At 37.9% G+C, this 21,192-nt stretch overlaps 2 protein-coding genes across 2 annotated transcripts in view; both read right to left on the reverse strand.

The window, feature by feature from the left end:
* Positions 1 to 325: 325 nt before the first annotated feature.
* Positions 326 to 8,361, reverse strand: LOC127522468 (ubiquitin-conjugating enzyme E2 J2-like). Its single transcript, XM_051912485.1, has 7 exons — positions 6,293 to 8,361; positions 5,931 to 6,061; positions 5,680 to 5,720; positions 5,452 to 5,554; positions 5,220 to 5,358; positions 3,148 to 3,228; positions 326 to 3,070 (listed from the first exon to the last, which is right to left on the reverse strand). Exons 2-7 carry the CDS (start codon positions 6,059 to 6,061, stop codon positions 2,792 to 2,794), a joined length of 774 nt encoding a protein of 257 aa, XP_051768445.1. The 5' UTR covers positions 6,293 to 8,361; the 3' UTR covers positions 326 to 2,791.
* Positions 8,362 to 11,102: 2,741 nt separating this feature from the next.
* The window catches only part of acap3b (ArfGAP with coiled-coil, ankyrin repeat and PH domains 3b), a 90,912-nt gene continuing 80,822 nt past the window's right edge, over positions 11,103 to 21,192 (reverse strand). Inside the window, exons 16-24 of the mRNA XM_051912489.1 lie at positions 20,133 to 20,202; positions 18,714 to 18,808; positions 18,342 to 18,556; positions 18,124 to 18,219; positions 17,082 to 17,174; positions 16,778 to 16,998; positions 15,548 to 15,657; positions 13,467 to 13,577; positions 11,103 to 13,353 (exon numbers count right to left, since the gene is read on the reverse strand). Coding sequence (XP_051768449.1) covers positions 13,206 to 13,353; positions 13,467 to 13,577; positions 15,548 to 15,657; positions 16,778 to 16,998; positions 17,082 to 17,174; positions 18,124 to 18,219; positions 18,342 to 18,556; positions 18,714 to 18,808; positions 20,133 to 20,202 — 1,159 coding nt within the window. The 3' untranslated portion in view covers positions 11,103 to 13,205. The remainder of the gene's footprint in view (positions 13,354 to 13,466; positions 13,578 to 15,547; positions 15,658 to 16,777; positions 16,999 to 17,081; positions 17,175 to 18,123; positions 18,220 to 18,341; positions 18,557 to 18,713; positions 18,809 to 20,132; positions 20,203 to 21,192) is intronic.

Below are 21,192 nucleotides of genomic sequence, written 5' to 3' on the forward strand. Positions count from 1 at the left end.
AGAAAAACTTCCAGGGCATGGAAGAAAAAAGTACAATTAAATCAAGGGGAATAAGATGTTTGATCAGAGATGCTGAGGAAAAACCCTGGATTTACTGCCAAAGACTTGCTAGATGACCTGATGAAAGAAGGAAAAAACATTTCAGTGCAGACTATAAGAACACTAAGCAAGCATTGACCCCATGCGTGGACACCTCGACAAACACCACTCTTGACCAAGAGAACATGAAAGGCTGACCATACAGTTACCCAGCTTTACAATGGTTTGATGACATAAAGGGATAGTTCACCCAAAAAAGAAAATGGTTTTCATTTACTCACCTTCATGTTGTTCCAAACCTCTATGACTTTCTCTCTTCTGTGGAACATAAAAGAACATTTTGAAGAACATTGGCAACCAAACAGTTTTGGTTTTAATTGACTTCCAGTGTATTTTTTGTCCATACAATGGAAGTAAATGGAAACCAAAACTGTTTATATTCTCTAAAATTTCCCCAGAATAAAGAAAGTCATACATGTTTGGTACAGCATGAGGATGATTAAATGATGACTGAATTAACATTTTTGGGTGAATGATCCCTTTAAGAGAAATAATCAAGAATCAGACAATTCTAAGATTTTTTTTAAACATTATTATTACTTTTCATAACATTATTTTATTAATATTATTCAAAATCTCATAGTCATTCAACAGTTTAAATTAGGAATAAGAAAACAATCACATATTTGAATACATCTGAAAGTAGGGCTTCACAAAATACTTAAACAGAAATATGAACAGCTGGGTTAAAGTGCCCCTATTAAGGATTTTTCAAAATGACCTTTCATGTAAGTGTGTAACATAGCTCTAAGTGAATGAAAACATCCTGCAAAGTTTTAAATCTGAAAGTGCACCGTATATAAAGTTGTCTCTCAAAAGTAAGAGTCGACTCTGAATCAATTAAATGAATCCCAAACCGTTTCGTTGTGACGTCAAGACGAAACATTAGCATATTGCTCGCCCACTTATTGCATGCGCAGACACCAGGTGTAACTTGAAACCCCTCAAACACTGCCAATACCTGAAGAATCAGTGGTTAAAATTCATCTTTACAACGATACCACAGCAGTATAACCCGAACCTTGTGCTGTGTGTTCCCGTCATTTTACTGACGACTGCTTCTTCAACCTAAATGTGTTCAACAAGGGATTCATAAGCCAGTTGTTATTGAAGGATGGGTCAGTACCCAGTTTATTTGGACCAGCTTCTTCCTCCTCCGAATCACAACCTGTAAGTACGATTAATAATTGTTGCTGTTATGTTCTCCGTCACAATACGCATTTAGTTGTGTGTGTTGTGTACGCTCCGCGCAGCTTGTAGGTCTCTGGCTAACCAGCTAACAGCAATATGTGTTCGCTCACAATTGTCTAAACATGTGTCAAATGTTTGTCGTTGTTATTAATTGGAGTTATGATAAAGAATAGAGCAATACATTGTCTGCAGTGCTTTATCAATTTTTGGATCCCAAATGGCACCCTAAACCAGAGATTATATATTATAGAGAGATGAGAGGGTTTGTGTCTCTTACTATTGGAGAAAGCGTAACGGCTAACTTGGATCACGTGAGGCACCTCAGCCAATCATGTAAAGGCAGTGAATATACAATCTCTGCTCTGGTCTCCTTACCTGCGTACCGCCACAGCCAGAACGTTAGCATTAGCCGTTATGCTTTTTTGGCTAAAGGTTGCAGGCTTGTCTTCCAGTGGCTTTGCCTAAACCCTCACGGTCTTCCTCTGAGTCTGCACTTTCGTGACGTAATGCCCGCTTTTACTGCTGGGTAAAGTCCTCTGTGTAGCTTGTGGACTTGCAGGCTCAGCAAAAGTGTGCATTGAGGGCGCATAGCGGCCGCAAAGGGGGCGCTCGTGAGCACCCTTCTGAAGCCTAAAATTGACAAATAGGACATCCTACGGTCTCGTGGACTTAACGGACACGAGCACGCGGCAGCCATTGTAAGGCCACAAGACCGAAAGTGCTATGAAGTGTACCATTTGGGATTCAGCCTAAATAGCCATGCTTTACTATAGTTTGGTCCTGTCCCAAATGGTACCGTAAACACTTGCGGTCTTCCTACGAGTCCGCACTTTCCTGACGTGACGCCACTTTGACTGTCGGGAAGAAGTCTGCTGCGGAGTTCACACCAGTGCGGGCTCAGCAAAAGTGCGCATCGAGGGTGCATATCGACCGCAAAGGGGGCACTTATGAGCACCCTTCTGAAGCCTAAAATTGACAAATAGGACACCCTACGCTTTAGTGGACTTAACGGACACCGCATGCGGCAGCCATTGTAAGTCCAAAAGACCGGAAGTGCACAGAAGTGTTCAAACATTAGGCAAAAAAAAAAAAAAAAATTTACTTTCCCATTAACCAAACCATAAGTGTTGGGAAAATATTTTGAAAGAAGAATTTGGCCTGAAAGAAAAACAGCACAAGGATAAGGAAAAACTATCACAGATATTGAGGGGCTAAACAGAATTGCTGTTGACACACAGTTCATTCTTCCATCCAACTGGTCTGTAGTGGCCAGTTCAGTCAAGAACATAATAAAAGCTGGTATTCTCTTTTGTCACATTCAGAGAAGTTAGTTTCATTTCGACGTGGCTTTCACCCAAAGCCTAATTCCATGAACTTCAGAAAAAACACGTTGTTTCGGTGCATTACCACAAGGCTGTGTCAAGTCATTTTAGCTCAGTTTGGTTAAAGAAATAGTAATTCCTAAGAAAGAGCTTTCAGATTACGTCTGTATAGTCTGTTTTCAGTCCTGGCCTATATTGTGTAGCACAAACCTGACTGTGTAGATACAGACAACAAAGCCAGCTATAACACACAAGTTTGTAAGTGCTCCCCCGAGCTTTCGATCTGGCTGGCGGGGTGCAGGTGGTTGTCGGGCCACTGCCTCCCAATTGGCCAAATGACCATTATGTGGAGGAGCACCAAAGAGGTCTTCATCTCTATTAGACGTCACATCTGAAATATATAGAGGTTGGAGTTGCACATTTAAGTCTCTCTGAGTCCTTTGCTTCATCTTGATCTCCTATAAAGAAGAAAAAAAAAAAACATTAGTATGTAACGCGCATTTCATTCACAAACTTATTTCCGAGTCAGGTTTACCTCCACAACCTCAGGAAACAGCGCACAGAAAACTCTGTCCTTCAGGTTGTATTCCAAGCTCTGCGCAGATAGCTGTCTTTTCTGACAGACAAATATAAAAATTAATAAAAGAATGAATGATATCCAATTATGTAAAAAAAATTTTTTTACCATACTCTCGGAGCATGAATATTACCAACACAATCTCATGGCAATTCAAAACTATTTCAAGTGATGCTCACTGCAGAGCCAACCTAGTCCAGCTCCACCTCTGTGGATCTGAGGGGTGGAGCTTAACCAAATTACACTCCAGTGATGGTTATGTGCAGTGTTGGGGGTAACACATTACAAGTAATGCAAGTTACATAATCAAATTACTTTTTTCAAGTAACTAGTAAAGTAATGCATTACTTTTAAATTTGCAGCACAATATCTGAGTAACTTTTTAAAGTAAGTAACACAAGTTACTTTGTTTTCAAATCATGAGTAAGGTGTTTTCAGTATTCCTCAAAATGAATAAAAACAGTGAAATGCAAACTCAGAGTATTACGCAAACCTGCAGTAATAAAATATGATAAATAACGCATATACTTTATGCATTTAATCTCACTTTATTACCGGTACAGGTGTGAATTTGCATTTCCTTTAGTCTGAGGCTTATTTCACTTCTGGTGTGAAAGGGCCTTTACATTTGCCAAAAAAAATATAATTTTTTTGTTATTATAATAAAAAACAAACAAACATGCCCAGCCCAGGTGGAAAAAAGTAACGCAAAAGTAACGTAACATTACTTTCCATAAAAAGTAACTAAGTTATGCAATTAGTTACTTTTTTAGGGAGTAACGCAATATTGTAATGCATTACTTTTAAAAGTAACTTTCCCCAACACTGGTTATGTTTAGGGGTGGATCTTCATGCTTACTTTTTTTCAAGTTTACGCGAAATCGCCACCTCATAAAAATACTTATGTTTGCTTGGTGATATTAAAAAAAATTAGATAGGAGACAAAATCAGATTTAAATGCTTCTGCATTATCTCTCAAAACATTTGCGTTCCCCGATAATCTTTGTGTCCGCTCGCAAAACTTTTGCCATGAAAATAATATGAATTGGGAGGAAAACATTTATTTCGAGAGCAGAACACAGTAGTTTGTGAGCGAAAACAAAATTCACTGGGGGAATGCAATACTTTTGTGAGAGAACGCAACATTTTTTAAAGCTGAAGTCCGTAAGTTTTTCCTCTTTATCGCCATCTCTGTTCGAAACCTACAATTGCGGTTATTTGCGGATGTGTGGCTGTCAGTCACCGCACTGGTGGATACTGTACTTCGGAATCACAGATTATGTCTTGGAAGTACAACCAAAACAAGAATTTTCACTGGAAAATGTCATCTGAAAAAGTAAGTAACATGTCTGCCACTTTTATTCTGACCAAATGAGAAAAAAAAAAGCATTACAATTACTTGCGCTACCAATGGTGATTAAATCTAATGATTGCTTAGGTCAGATTACGTCAAACCGTGCAAATTATTATTATTGTTATACTTTGTTCTCAAATTGGTAATGTTAACAACATCAGCACTGTGTGACTATGTGTATTTAGTGCGTATTGGCGTTAATTTGTCATACCACACAATCCGCCATCAAAATAAGTTTAATTATTGCAGCTGCTGTGAGAAAAGGCTATAAATGATCCGCCGTCTGCAGCATCCTCACATGATATAGCCTACTAGCTGGCTATCGTTCTTTATGTAAACAGACGTGACGTAATGACTCAAAGATGAACAGCTACATGCTCGAATTTCCAGTGGAAACCCACCAGTACCACTCGAATTAGAAAACATTATTACAAGTTTACTGTTGTGAATTGGGCTAAGGTAATGTACTTGCTCAAAAATTGATTTTGGATCATTTTTAACCAAAAAAAAGTTACGGACTGCAGCTTTAAGGGAGTGAAATGTTTTGTCGAGAGAACGCAAATGCTTTTTTCCTCTCATCTCATATTTTCTCCTATCACCATGTCCCCTTAAGGGCTCCGTAGTATATAGCCTATAATTTCAGCAAAAAACTTGTTTGTTCTTTCAGTGTACATACAGTGAATTCAGATGTCTCAATGCTTCCCAATGTGGGAATATTTTCCATCATGAAGCTCAGCAGTCCGGTGAGTATAGTAGAGACTGACCACGCAGGATTCCAGGTGTCAGGGTGAAAGTCACTTATGGACAGGCATAGCCTACAGGGACATGGTAGCAGATACTTGAAATGAGCCGCAGTGACTTGACAGTATAACTGTATGCTTATAAAGATAAGCTGTTATTGACCTCACCGTGTGTTGCACTTGAATCTCCCATTAGGGGTTATCATATAAATACTAGGTGGTTTAAAAGGAAATTCTTGGGGAAATATCAATTTGCCATGATAGTAGCCACCTTAAATAAGCATCAAAAACATTAATTACAAAAAAAGAAGAAATAAGCACAAACAATAGGGGTATAATATATAAAGAAACCCTTTAAGATCAAGTTTTCATTCAAGTGAAAGTATTCACGCCTACCCTCATAAGGGGATTTCTCCGGTCCACGAACAACAAAATGCCTGGGAAACATTTCATCATGAGCGAGGCCATCAACAAACATTTCCAGACATGAACTTTCAGGAAAAAGGTTCATTTCACAATATTTTTGCTCAAGACCGTACAGCAAATAGATGTATTACGTTCATATCTTGTTTTTTTAAATCAGTGCCAAAACCAGTGACATGACATTATTGTTTCACTTTCAGTGTATAAATCTGACACATTCGTACCATTCCAGTATATTGGAGGGCAGAGGTTCAGCACAGATGTAAGGCACAGGGTCTTTCCTAATCCTGAGGTAATCCTGCTTCAGGCGCTGTGTTGCTGTTGAAGGGGGTTTCCTGTTACCGCCTCCACTCATCTGAAATCGTTTTACTTAATGTTAAAATCGGCATGAAAAAAAAAAAAAAACCCAGTACACTGTATTATATTCGTCCCCTTGGAATTATAAGGTTCTTTCTGCATTCTGAGCAGTTTTGAGAGTGTCAAAGTTTCTGCATTCCATTTAACTTTGTAGATAGAATTGTGTATATATATATATATATATATATATATATATATATATATATATATATATATATGACATACTCACCTCTCCAGTCAATTGAGAACAGACGAAAGCGTGAAGAGTATGAAATTAAGTGTGTGTCCAGTCGCTGTAAATCGGTCAGTTTTCATGTGTCAACTTGTGACTTAAATACTGAAAATGCCACATTCACGTATTGACTTCAGAGAAAGAGAAAATGAAGGTAACATCATTTCTGTCTGCTTTCACTTTTGATTTAATAATGGGTGGTACTAGGCTAACATTCCTTTTTTTATCAGAGGGAAGTTTGATGGTTGAAGTCTAAAAATGTTTCAGAAAGTAAAATTTCTAAAATCAAAATCATCGTCAAAGTATATTCTAACCCTTTAAAGGCACACTATGTAAATTTTCGCCACTAGAGCTCGCTTATTCAAAACAAAAGAAGTGGCTTGATGACGCCTTGATTTCACGGAATCATGAGAGGTGTTGTCTTCACGTCTACAGCTGGTGTCATGAGAAATCGAGTCCCCTTTAGGACCCAGGCGGAAATGCCTGATCAAAAGTTGTTATCATGATGTCTTGATTAATTATAACCTATTTCACTATTGTATGGTGTTTATTACATTAAGTGCACAAACAACATGCTTGAAATATAAAATGAATGTCTATGTATTGCATAATAAAAAAAAAAGGAAACACATGCCTATAAGGAAAAAGCTTGTTGCAACATACTATGTTCTGTAAAAGTAATTTAATATTAATTTTACACAATAATAGCAATGTGGTATAGTATATAATGTTACCATTATAATTTTAATAAATTGATTGTCATGCTAAGTACACACAAACACAATTAATTTGAAACATGTAATTGGGAACTATATTGGAAGCAAAAAACATACCCAATATATTATAAGCTAAGCTAGCAGGCTAATCGGGTAGATGTATGCTATGCTAAAACATAAGCTAAGTAAAAAACAGTAAGAGGGAGATTATTAACGTTACTGAAGTATGAAGCAGAGCAGGGCAAGTGCTGTGAGCTGAACGAGGCCGCTGGAGCGATTGATAATGAGAGACGAGCGCGACCTTTTATTACGCCGCAGTCATTGCCTCCGCTTCTTCCGGTCAAGCGTATGTGAGGTAACGCAGCGCTGTTTATCATATTAGATATATTTGTGTGTTGAAAGTTGTTATAGTGCTGCTCTGCGTTACTGCAGTTGTTGCACACTGCAGTAAGCTAGATCGATATTAGGCATGGTAAAACATGGTACTTGCAGTAAATCAAGAGAACGAGATTTAAACAATAAGACTTACTGTGTTGAGCTATATAACATGATTAGTTTTCTGTCAATGAATGTATCCAAACAGTTGCTCACCTGTCTAATAAAACACAGAATATATTAAAGTGTCTTTGGTGTTTCCATGGTTTCTACAAAATAAAACCAGAAATTGAGGGTTACTTGGGTATGATGTCATTGATAGGCGACGCTCGGACACGGACCATGTCCTGGTTAAAATAGCTTATTTCTTTAAAAAAAAAAAAAAAAAAAAAAAAATTGCTTATTTCTCTGAATTTAAACATTCTTGGAAACATTTGGGAGTACACAAGTCAACAAAATTTATAACACTGTTCTAGTGGTTTTTGGATATTTTAATCCAGAAATTTTACATATCATGCCTTTAAATAAGAATCTAAGTTACACCTAGAGCAATTTCAGAAAACAAGGAACATAATAAATGTTAAATTATTATACTATTTAATACATTCTTCTGTAGCATGTGATCACTACGTCACTGTCTTTATTGATTTATTACAGAATAGTTACATGTGAATTAGAAATTTTATTTAAATAATTAACCACAGATAACACAAATATAAGAAACTATGAATAAATCTCCCGCTCAGACCACACAAGGGATGTGAACTTTTAAAATGACACAAAATAGAACTATAAAAGCTTAAAATCCCATACAGGGCCTTAGAAGAGGACCAAATCTAAAAACAAAATCAATCCATGTTATTAAAACCGATCACCCACACATAAGCTCTTATTTCAACATTTTCATATATTATTCTAGGATGAGTAAAATCTTGAAGACACCCTTCATCATAGGCATTCATGTCTCCGAGGGCCTCAGTGTCAGCTGCTTAGTGTTTTGGAGGTGTGTAAAGCCATGTGCGGAAACTCCCGAAAGATGACAGTGCACGTGGTGACGTCTGCAAAAGGAAATGAGTTAGCATTCTCCAATCACACTGTACTGAGAGGGAGTGACCTTTATCATATATATATTATATCATTATATCTAAACTTCCCCTTAATAAATAAAGAATCAATAAATGGTTAGCTGACATGAAATGTCGAGCAGTGACAGAATTAAAAGAAATAGTAACCGGTAAACCAGTAAACAGAATCTAAAATATACCATTTAGCTTGCACAATAATAATAAATGTAATATTATTAATTAATGCAATATGTAATATATACATACACTACCATTTAAAGGTCTGGGGTCAAATAATTTTATTCCGCATTAATGCATTACATTGATAAAAATGACAGTAAAGGCATTTATAGTGTTACAAAAGGTTCCTATTCCAAATAAATGCTCTTTTGAACTGTATATTAATAAAAGAAGCCTTAAAGAAGCCTTAAAGCCTGTTAGAATGATTTCTGAAGGATCATGTGACTGATGCTGAAAATTCACAGGAATAAATTATATTTTAAAATATAACCAACCAAACAAAAACAGTTAAGTTTCACAATATTACTGTATTTCTGAACATTAAAAAATCTTACAGACCCCAAACATTTGATAGGTACTGTATATACATACATATAATTGTATATACATACTAAAATCTTAAGTGTTGAATAAAAAAAAAATATGATAGGAACCTTTTAAACTACCATGTGATTTTTTGGAAGCACAAGTGTGATTTGTGTGAAGAGAAAATGTGAGAAAAAGAGATGTTTTTTCAAGAAGAGAGTTCAGTGACCATACTGATGAGCAGCATTTTCAAGATACACCGATGAGACAAAACATTATGACCACCTGCCTAATATGCTGTCAGTTCTCCGCGTGCTGCCAAAACAGCCCTGACCCGCGAGGCATGGACTCTACAAGACCCCTGAAGGTGTGCTGTTGTTTCTGGTACCAAGATGTTAGCAGCAGATCCTTCAAGTCCTGTAGGTTGTGAGGTGGATCAAACTTGTTTCTCCAAAACATCCCACAGATGCTCAACTGGATTGAGATCTGGGGAATTTGGAGGCCAGGGGAACACCTTGAATTCTTCATCATGTCCCTTAAGCCATTCCTGTGTCATTCTGTGTGCAGTGTGACAGGTGCATTATCCTGCTGAAAGAGCCACTTCCACCAGGGAACACCATTGTCACGAAAGGGTGGACCTGGTCTGCAACAATGTTTAAGTAGGTGGCACGTGTCAAATTTAAGCCCACATGAATGGCCAGAACCAGGGTTTCCCAGCAGAACATTGTCCAGAGCATAAGCTTCGGAGCGTTATGAATCAGCGTGTCGAATCAGCAGTTCGGCGCGCCAAAGTCACGTGATTTCAGCAGTTTGGCGGTTTGACATGCGATCCGAATCATTATTCGATATGCTGATTCATAACGCTCCGAAGATTCCTGAAGCAGTATTTTGAAATCGGCCATCACTAAATAAGTCGTTATTTTGTTTTTTTTGGCGCACCAAAAATATTCTCGTTGCTTTATAATATTAATATTGAACCACTGAACTCACATGAACTGATTTAAATATGTTTTTAGTACATTAATGGATCTTGAGAGAGGAAATGTCATTGCTGGCTATGGAGGCCTCACTGAGCCATCGGATTTCAACAAAGATATCTTACTTTGTGTTCTGAAGATTAACGAAGGTCTTACGGGTGTGGAACGGCATGAGGGTGAGTAATAAATTACATTATTTTCATTTTTGGGTGAACTAACCTTTTAAGGTTGAACCAGCGGAGTCACATTGATTATTTTAATGATGTTTTTACTACATTTCTGGACCTTGAATGTGGTAATTTCTTTGCTTTCTTCTGGGGATAAAAAAAACCTCTTGGATTTCATCAAAAATATCTTAATTTGCGTTCTGAAGATGAACGAAGGTTTTATGGGTTTGGAACGACATTAGGGTGAGTAATTAATGACAGAAATTTCATTTTTGGGTGAACTAACCCTTTAATATGTGACCTTGTTAGCAGATGATCAACAATATTCATTTCACCTGTGACTGGTCATAATGTTTTGGCTCATCAGTGTAAATACATACACAATTTAAATTTGAAACTAAAATCTTAGTGTTGAAGAAAAAAACGATAGGAAATTTGTCAACTACCCCATTTGTGAAGCACAAGTGTGATTTGAGTGAAGAGAAAATGAGAAAAACAGATGTTTTTTCAGGAAGAGAGCTCAGAGACCATATTGATGAGCAGCATTTTCAAAGATATATTTATGATGTTCCTGAATAAGTTGCATATTAGCACACAAGTGTAAGCACAGAACCCTTTTAAATGAGCTAAGAGACCCATAAAGTGATCACCATACTACGTGAAAGACCCAAACCCAGTAGTGAACAGTCTGTAACATCACTCACTCGTGAACTCTTGCGCGTTACCCTCAGCGGACTCACAGGTATACTGGGTTCTAAAAGAGGTAAGACAATGTTACAATATAAATGACAACAAAAACACAGAAAGCATGCGGAAATTGCATTATGGAGGAAAAAATCCCCACCCCTACACCTCACTGTCTGCAAAAGCCTTCGTAATTCCTTAAACAAACACAGCTGTTCGTGAGAAATCGCAGACTGATGCAGAATGTGTCGTAAGAAAGAAAGAGCAGAGCAGAAATATGAGCTCAAGACTTTGCCTGTTTTATTGTTTGTCAGTGTTTTTAAAAGACAAGCTTCTTTTTATAGATTTCTGTCATACAAACAATAACAAACAATTGTACAAACAATACAAGAATGTCTCCAAACACAGAACGTCATCTAACAGTGTGAAAACAGATTGTACCGAATGTTGCAAGAGAAAACGAGTTAAAGGTCCGAACGCAAGATCCACAGCTCAACCAAGAGAGAGAGCAAGCAGTCGAAAAGAGTTCAAAGGTCAAAGCATATTCACAGCACAGTAGTTAAGAAGCCTTTTTCAGGTAAACTTTGTTTAAAACACACCCAGACACAACTGAACTGGTCCCTTGTTGGCGAATATCTATTCTATACACTCTCTATTTCCAGATATTAAAAACTAAATTTCAGTTCACAGATTGTTTCTGTAAAACAAAATTACATTTTCCTTTCTTCAAGCTATGTCCATTGAGATGCTTTTTTTTTTTTTTTTTCTCCCCAATTAATATGCTTTTGCATTTTCTTTTAGCCTACCTGTTTAAAAGTGAAGTGTGTAATTTTTCAATGTTACAATCTATGTCAGAAACTATAAGTAAACCATTTGTAGGCTTAAATGCTTTGTGGAACTATCAAAACTCTGTTTGTTTGAGAATCCGACCCGTCTGACATAGCAACAGTGGAACAGCCAATGGCATGATTTGGGGGACGAGACTATTTGTTTGTTGACCAATGGCAGACTGAGAGAATGTTCAGTTTGAAACAGATATTTCTTTTACACACTTTACCTTTACCTGCAAAAATCCAGCCACGAATGCCAGTATCACGCAGAATCCTATCCCACTTACACCCTAAATCAAGACAGAATTTTTTTATGGGTACTTTAATCCCATTTATTTTTACCAATAATTGCCTATTTTAGGAAATTATATCAAATCACTCACAGTGTATTTAATTATTAAAAATGTCAAAGCTAAAAATGGTCCATTTCTGTTAGCCTTTAGTTAGCAAGCTAACAGCTTAGCCTACAAGTTTAGCATTGTGCTAACTGCTTAAGATAAGCTGTTTTAATTAGCTACGTTTTTTTAATCAGGCATTAGAAAGGGAGATAAGATTCTGATGGCGTATTTTTAGAACTGGGATCATCTGAACCAAACGTGGGCAAAAAATGGACAACACAGAGCAGATGTCATCTGCAGTCATGCATTTTTACATAATGACAGAATCAGGTGGCTAAAATAAGGAACCATGCTTGCTAATGCAGACAGGCACTTTTACCTTGGTATGCGAGCGAGTAAACGCATGCAAATACTGACTGCTTTGCTCTAGACAAGCATTTCTCATTAAAAATCACATGACAGTCATTTGGGAGTTTGGCAATACAAGTACAAATATATAAAACAGACGGCTGCGGTACGTTTTATAAATAATTTCGAATAGCTGACATCTTTTTAAAACTTTAAAGGGGTCAAAACACCCGTTTTGTTAGCATATGAGGGGGTCTGATGTGTTTTTGAAATGCAAAAGACAACAAAAGTCTAGTTAGTCAAACGTGAACACCTCTGTTTCTTTACCAAACGAGAAAAATGTACATGGATACATATTTTCCGCACTCTAGTTATCATTGCACTAATCCTCAGGACGGAACATAAATAAAAAGCACAACAAACAACATTAACATGACGCAAAATAACATATAAAAAGAAAAGAACTCAGTTGTAAAAAAAACAAAACAAAACAAATACTGTCGGTAGGAAAAGTGCGCACAGTCATATTTTGCACGTATTGACTCAAAAACACTTGGAAATGCTGTTTTGAATTACTAATGAATTCTAATTCAGTGAGACAAGGCCGTTAATCCATCAATTTATTATTACATCGCGATTAACGTCACGTTTGAATGACAGCTCTAGCTGTCACATGCTGTAAATAGCCGTTCCATTTCAATATTTTGTGTTAACCACATACATACGAACACAACGTGTAAACTACTTGGTCAGGTGAGGAGGAAGTTGAGGATATCACTCGATCCTTGCTAAAGCTATTCCTGTTATGAGCTACAAACTTAGTATGTAGTCCTCCTCACAGTCTGTCAGCGCTCAAGAGCGCCCCCTAGCATTCGTCAATCGTGAGGCAGATAAACTCCTGAATACACTTTCTATACTGCTGCTCTGTGGGACTGCTGCTGGGGTATTGACCTGGCTGTCCGAAGGGGCCGTCTGCTTCCCGCATCTCTTCATTCATCCGAGCTAACCGCAATCTAACCGAGAGAGAGAGGGAGAGAGAGAGAGAGAGAGAGAGAACAAAAACATGGGTTTCGTGTGCAGAGGCTCTCTGGGACAATCTACAATGGAAGTGAAGTACTCGACTCACAGTGTGACGATGTCTGCATTGGCTGCCTGAACAGCGATATTGAGAGGGTCCTGCCCGTCTTCATCGACCTCCATCTGAGAGGCTCCTCGCTTCAGGAACAAACACACCTGTCTGTGGACACAAACAAACAACACACAATTGGTTAAATGAGGAGTTATTCAGAGGAAGTTCTGCGTATCAGAACAAATTAGACTCAGATTGACTATACAGTTTGATGTTAGCGTGCTACTAAGCTAACAACACGATACCAAAGTCCATTTAAGACAAGTCATTTCACTCAGGCGGCCATCTTTGAAACGCCTCTCAGGCATCCAAGTGCAGCTCCTATCTTTTTGAATAGGGACACATCAAATTCTCCAAAACTGTTCACTAAACTTACGATTAAAATTCAAATTTGAAAACACCAATGAAATCTGACAACAACAGTCTCATAAAGATTGTTTCTTATGTTCAAATAGCATTTAAAAAACCTTGTTTTTCATGCTAGACTAGCTAATGCGCATGCGCAGTCATGAACGTGATTCTATAGCAACTGGAGCTTCTAATGGCAGCTGAAGTGACACAATGACTTTACGAATCAACGATTGGCTCTTTCACTTAGAAGGCGGGGCTTATTCGCCATATTAGGGTGTTGCATTTTCTCCCAATTGTAAGTAATAGGAGTGCACCGTCTTCTTATACATAAAATCTTTGATGATACTCAAGTAGGCATAAACTGTAAGAGAAAGATACATACACAAATATTGGGTAAAATAGTCCATTTAAGTCTCTTTCGGCTGCTTCCCGTTAGGAATTGTCACAGCGAAATTATCCATTTGCCGTTTTTTTTCCATCCTGATGCAACCCAGCACTGACAGTGCACCGAAGTAGTACATTTAACTATTTTTCATCAATCATTTTCGATAATAACAATACAACAGTTGCCATCACAACATAAGTCTGTAATCTTGAATATTGTCACTGAGCTTGTCGAAAGCATTTCGTTTTTTGGTCAAATCAAGATGTATAAATCAGCATGATTAACTTTAAGTAAAATTTCACTGTGTAAATTACCCACATCATTTGTGCTATGAACAATGAAACATTAAATTGCGCAGCTTGTTTAACTAAGGAGTGCTATTTCTTATTTTTAGGCGATCAGACTTGAGACTTTCATCTGGCGACGGACAAAATGGTTGAAAAAACCTTCATAGACTTAAGGTGCGGTCACATTTATCTTTGTATGGCAAATTTCTGGGGGTGAAATATAGTCATTAGAATAGGAATCAGCACAATCTGTAATTCTGCATGAGGGACAAGTGAGGTGAAAAAATCCCCCATGTGGATTTCGCATCAGTTTCAAGTTTGTTGTACTTTAAATGAGCAAATTGATTTTCAAGCTGTTTTATTGATGTTTTTCCACACCAGGTTGAGATATTACACGCATATCTAGATTATCTGTTGTTGTTCTGCGCTTTTTCCTGTTGTGGCGGTTAGCAAACAGCATTGCATTACCACGGGTGCCCACTTCTATATTGGAGTGTGGATCACCTGTGACTGTATTTGACGTCTAACTGCATGAACCGAAAAATGACGTCCATACCATATGGTTCAGGACGAATACATGTACAGTTACACCCAATATATAGCACAATATATAGGACGTCTGACCATGACTGACTGAACAGAAGAAATTAACTGGAGAAGATTTCCACATCAAAGAAGGTGGAGCCTCAGAGAACACCTACCTATTATCTAATCGCCACAAACCAATGATAGTTCGAAGGTCTTTTTTCGGAAAGCCATTTCACACTTCTGAAACCAACTCAAAACAAACTTTGTTTTGGCCTGATTTTGATTGAAATGATTTGTTCCTTAATTTCATGTGAAGTATATCAGCCCTTAATGACTGCATATCTACACCCTAGCAAACCTCCCACAGTCCCCTAGCATTGTGGAGGTGAGTTTAGCTTCCTACTGTTTGAACAACCTTGGCGCTGAGCATGTGAATTTTGGTACCAAACTGTCCGGATTGGCAGATCACTAGGTTTCGTGAACAAAACTTTTATGCACGGTTGTCACTGTCTGGAGTCATTTCTTACCCCGTGTGACCCAGGCACGTGGCGTGGTGAAGAGGTGCCCGTCCTCGTACATCCCTCTGATTGACATCTGCTCCATTCTGCAGCAGGAACTCACAGGCTATCAGAGAGCCCTATGAGAGGGACGGAGATATCAAACATTAGTAGAAACATTGAGTAAACATTGATAATTTACACTATTAGCTGTGAAAAGTACGAAATGACTCCTGAACCATTAGGCGTAGGCTCAAGTGTCTTATTTCTTTGGAATCCTTAGCTCAAGACGGACAATTTTTAAACCTACTTTTGCGAACTAGTCCTAGGTTTTTTCTCCCTGATCGGAACCAAACCAGTGCAGCGAGATTCTCCGGAGTCTGATTGTTAAAAATTATCAAAAAAAGTTGAAATTTTAATTCACGGTCCCTAAGGGCAGTCAAAACATTTTAAGTGGGTGGAGTACTCCCACAACGGTGACTCACACACCTATGTAAGAGCTCATTCTGTGGTCCCGTGAAAAAGGATGCAGCAACTGGCCACTTGGTGGTGCTATAACAGAAAAAAAAACAGGCAAATGGCTATAACTACCTCACCGTTAGTCCGATTGACTTGAAAATTGGCATACAGTGTCTTTGTCCGAGGTGCCATGATTGTCTATGAGGACATTGACACATCTCGAAAAACATGTCCGCCATCGGCCAATGAATTTTGAGCAGCTATTAGACAAGGTTGCCGGAGGTCGATCAAACAAAACAAAACTTGCTGGGCCTATGTGACTCACTGCCCTAAAGGCATGTGAGAAAAAAGCCACCGGGGGGGTGCCTTCGCGTTTTTCAAGTGCGTAAAGGATTGTGTATTTTGCCTCTTGCACCGCCTCTGTCTGTCGAATTGTTTGTTAAATATTGGAGATTATTTCAAAAACCAACTATGGCGAACTAGTCCTAGGTTTTTGGCTCAACCTCGATAACTGTTAAAAAGCTTTAAAAACCATATATTTCCTATGGTAAATTGCCTGTATTTACTGTAAATAGTCTTTTCCATCTATGATCGAGATAGTTACAGGCTTGCTAATTAAAACATAATACCTTTTTACGCATTAAAGGTCTTAAAGCGCTTGAACCCCGATAATTGCAGCTCGCAGCTATATTTCAATGTGTTACTTGCCATTTTTCTGTAAATATTTGTGAAGTTTATGAGTGAAAATGGTTTCAACATAAATCCTACACCAATTTTCTTTTTCAGTACAGAAAGTCTTACCCCTGTAACGGCTTGTATTAAAGGACTCTTGCTTTCGTCCTCCTCGTTGACAGAGTTGACATCTGCACCGTGTGCGAGCGCTTCCGCCATGACCGGGAGGTTCCTGGCCCGTGACGCCTTATGAAGCAGCGCGCTCGGCTCAAGCTCCCGTCCATCTTCTGGATCTGACGCTTCCTGCTCAATATCAACTTCTCCGCTGGATTCATCGGAGTCCTCACACTCTGCAATGAAACAGAAAGACATGGAAGATAAACAAGGTGATACATGCAACAGACAGATATACCAAAGTAGGACGTCTTCTCACCTTCCTCAGTGACACTGTCCACCACTGAGCCGAAAACGAGTATGTCCGTGCTGCCGTCAGTACTGCCGCCAAGCCCGCTGTCACTGCTGAGACCTGCGGGGCCAACGAGAGCCAAGCGAGGGACACGTTACTCACACCATGACCTTCTCAAACATTCAGTGCTAAACTTCTCACATGGTACATCATACAATTTATCTGAAACAGGCGAGCAGACGCATGTTACTGTAGCCACGCTATAAAATCATCTCTTTCTGAACGAAACAACAGGCAGTGTTGGGGGTAAATCAATGTTGATTATGAGTTAAGTAATCAGATTACTTTTTAAGTAACTAGTAAAGTAACATTACTTTTAAATTTATAACAAAATATCTGTTACTTTTTTTCCTGTTCGTTATTCCTCAAAATGTACAAAAACTGTCAAATGCAAGCTCAGAATATTACGCAAACCCGCAATAGTTAAATGTTAAATAATACAAATATACTTTATGCATTTAATCTCACTTTATTAACCAATGTCTTTTCCGCTGACCTTGCAAACATACTAATAAGCAAAAATGACTATTTATTAACATCACATTTGTGTTTGAATTTTTTTGTTTTTATTGTGAAATAAAGCCCTGGGTATACTTTGTTTTTTATATGTACGCTAGTGTACGTACACAGTCGAACGCACAGACTTGGAAAGTATACTTCATTTGACTCGTACGCATACACTGGTGTTCGACACGTGTAGTTTTGATCAATCTCTAGCCTTGAGTTACAACCCATGTAAACATCTCTGTATTCTTTCATGCTAGAGTTGTACAAATGCGGATACTTTCTAACCTCTTCGCACTATCTCTTGTCTATGTAGGACTCCTACTAGCTTGCATGCGTTCCGGTCTGTTCTTTTTATGCAACGTAAAAGGTAATGTAAAAAAGTAAAAGTAGGGAGTAATGCAATATTTTAAGTAACTTTCCCCAACACCGACAGCAGGAGATATATGTGACGGACATGGTTGTGTCAGGGTCTTTAGAAGGTAAAGTCTCATAAGGAACTTACTGCGAGGCCCTGAGCCTGTATCAAAGTAAGAGAAGAGTGAATCAAGCTCGTCGGGACAAAACAAAGATTCTCTCCGAAACTTTGCAGCTGCTGCAGCTGAGGATGACAAAAACAAAAGGACATTATGTCAACTTGAGATGACCGGACATAAGACCAACTTGTCCAATTCTCACTCAGGTGAGTAGAACAAACACGTTCAGAAATGACCAAGCAATTACCAGCGGAGAGATTGGCTGGCGATACGATCCCGGCGTCGTGCCTGTATTTCCGGCGTGTTTTAGGGGCTCTGATGGAGCTGTTGTGTCTCCTGCACTTCTTCACGCTCCAGTGATGTGGTTTTCTGCTCCCCTCCACCAGGGCCTCGGAGCCACACATCTTTTTCAGAAACTTCCTCTCCACGTATTTCGCTTTGATCCACGCTTCTTTCTCCTGCCTAAATGAAACATCAGAAGCAGAAACGGAAGCTTCTATTAATGAAACATTCAGCATATGAAAATATAATGGCATCAAAAGGAAAAAAAAATATCATCCAAGTTATAGATTTTGGCAATTTATACAGAGCAATGGCAGAGATTTGGCCACACACTGACCTTGAGCTGTTGGGACCGGGTTTCTTGAGTCCTTGTTCCTCACATGCACCTTCATAAATCTGGTTGATTACAGTGTTGCCAAGCTCACACATTAACTAGAGAGAAAACAGTCATAAAGCATTATTCAATCAATAAAAGTCAAAAAATATTATAACCAAAACCATGTAATAAGCATATCTAAAATTGATGCTTATGACTAAATGGAAGTACAGTAAACTATGGTATAGGATTATATGAAACTATACCAGGTGCAGTGTTGGGGAAAGTTACTTTTAAAAATTTGTATGTTTTAAGAGTATCATCGAGTGACAGCAGCAAAGACATTGGTTAATAAAGTGAGATTAAATACATCAAGTATATTTGTATTATTTAACATTAATTACTGCAGGTTTGCGTAATATTCTGAGATTGCATTTGACTGTTTTTATTCATTTTGAGGAATACCGAATCTGTTTTTGTGAGATGTAAGATGAGTAAATAAATGCTCACATTTAGTCAAGAACTAGAATAAGCATCACATTCACACAGCACACACCGCCTCGGCACTTACTCCCAATGGGAAAACAAAGTAACTTGCGTTACTTATTTGGAAAAAGTAACTCAGATATTTTGTTGTAGAATTAAAAGTAATGTGTTACTTTACGTTACTTGCAAAAAGTAATCTGATTACATAACTCGCATTACTTGTAATGCGTTACCCCCAACACTGTTTGGGGTGAATGTATAATATTTAATAGATGTGATATATATATATATATACACATATATTTATATATAATAAATGTGATAATATACACTACCATTCAAAAGTTAGGGGTCAGTAAGATTTATGTTTTTGAAAGATGTCTCCTGCTCAACACGGCTGCATTTATTTGATCAAATATAAAAGTAAAAATAGTAATATTGTGGAATATTACAATTTAAAATAACTGTTTTTATTTTAATATATTTAAAAACGTAATTATTTCATGTGACTGTAAAGCTGTAAATTTTCAGCATCATAAAAATGATTATAATATAGTAAAAAACAATAATATAAATATTATATTATTCTATTATATGAAAATAAATTATAATGTCATAAAGAAAATGAACACTTTTCATAAATAAGGATCCCGCATAACCAAATTAAAGGTAGTAAAACAAATACTACAATGGTACATGAATACTTTACAATTTCAATAATCTCTCTTTATCTGCATTATAGTAATGAGAATGAAAAAGGTAATGAAGATTTTGGGGGAGAACATGTGCTTAATATTATATTTTAATATTATATGTATTATACATTTATGTTTTTTTTTTTTACTTTTTCTTCAAGCAAAATATATATATATATATATTTTTTTTGCTTGACTTATTGTTTGGGGTGAAATGAGATTCACCCTTACAGATCTCACTTCTTTACACAGGTCTTACCTTCATAAGCTCTGGCTCCCATGTGTCGAGTGTTAAAGAGCGAACTTTAGAGCAGTGGACACCCAAACTCCTGTAGAGATAGAATAGAGATCATAACATTTACCCTATATTCAAGAATCTTCAACATGGCATTATTCTGATTTAGGTACACATACATTTTATACATTCGGTTATATTTTGCTGTGACATAACCTGATTAAAAATACATTTTTCACTTATGCTAGTCAAAGTCGAAAAATGGCAGTACACATTTGTGTCAGCCTCCTGTAGAAACCCATCAGAATCTGTCAGATCTCCATCTGCAGCCCCTGTTTGTCTGAGCAAATCAAATCTAATGCCTCTGTGTGTTATGAAGCTTCTATCTTGAGTGCAGTCATGGACGCGCATCTTTGACGAGGTAGGAGAGATTTAATCTGATTAGCAGGCTGGCGCCGGTAATCTGCAGAGGAACTGATGGAGCAGAAAAGGTGCTTCGCCCTGAGGGTATGACGCAGTATGTTCACGAGCGTCATAGGGATGTAAAGCCATTCTGCTGTTGGGTCCAATTTGTCATGGGTGATGTAGACAGGATAAATGCACTGACGCAGGTGGCTTTAAGGACTGTCTATCTTCAGTCAAAACAATATGGAAGCAGATGGCTTCTCAGATGTTTAGAGAGTCTATGGGCAAAGTCCAATCGGAAGTAAGCATCCCTATGCCCCTCTCACTCCGAAGGTCCCTTGAAGCGGGGACTTTGGAGGAAGCAGGGCACTTGCGTGACATAATGTAACTGTTTGGAACACACTTGGTGAAGGAAGCAACAAAAGATAATGTAATTTCCTCCATTATCTTCACCTGGAACTTTACCATGACAATCCAGCGTTGTTTCCATCACCCCATTGGCTGCTATTACAACAGGAATTTGCAGACTTTTTGCGAATGGGCACGAAAACAAAAGGCGGGATTTATCGCACCGATAAGTCATATCCAACCATAACCAATCATATCCAATCATAGCATGATGGAGGCATTGCCTCCTCTCACATGACTTTCCCCCATTCATTCTCAGTTTCCCCTTACC

This window comes from Ctenopharyngodon idella, chromosome 11 (assembly GCF_019924925.1).
Source record: "Ctenopharyngodon idella isolate HZGC_01 chromosome 11, HZGC01, whole genome shotgun sequence".
Classification (NCBI taxonomy): domain Eukaryota; kingdom Metazoa; phylum Chordata; class Actinopteri; order Cypriniformes; family Xenocyprididae; genus Ctenopharyngodon; species Ctenopharyngodon idella.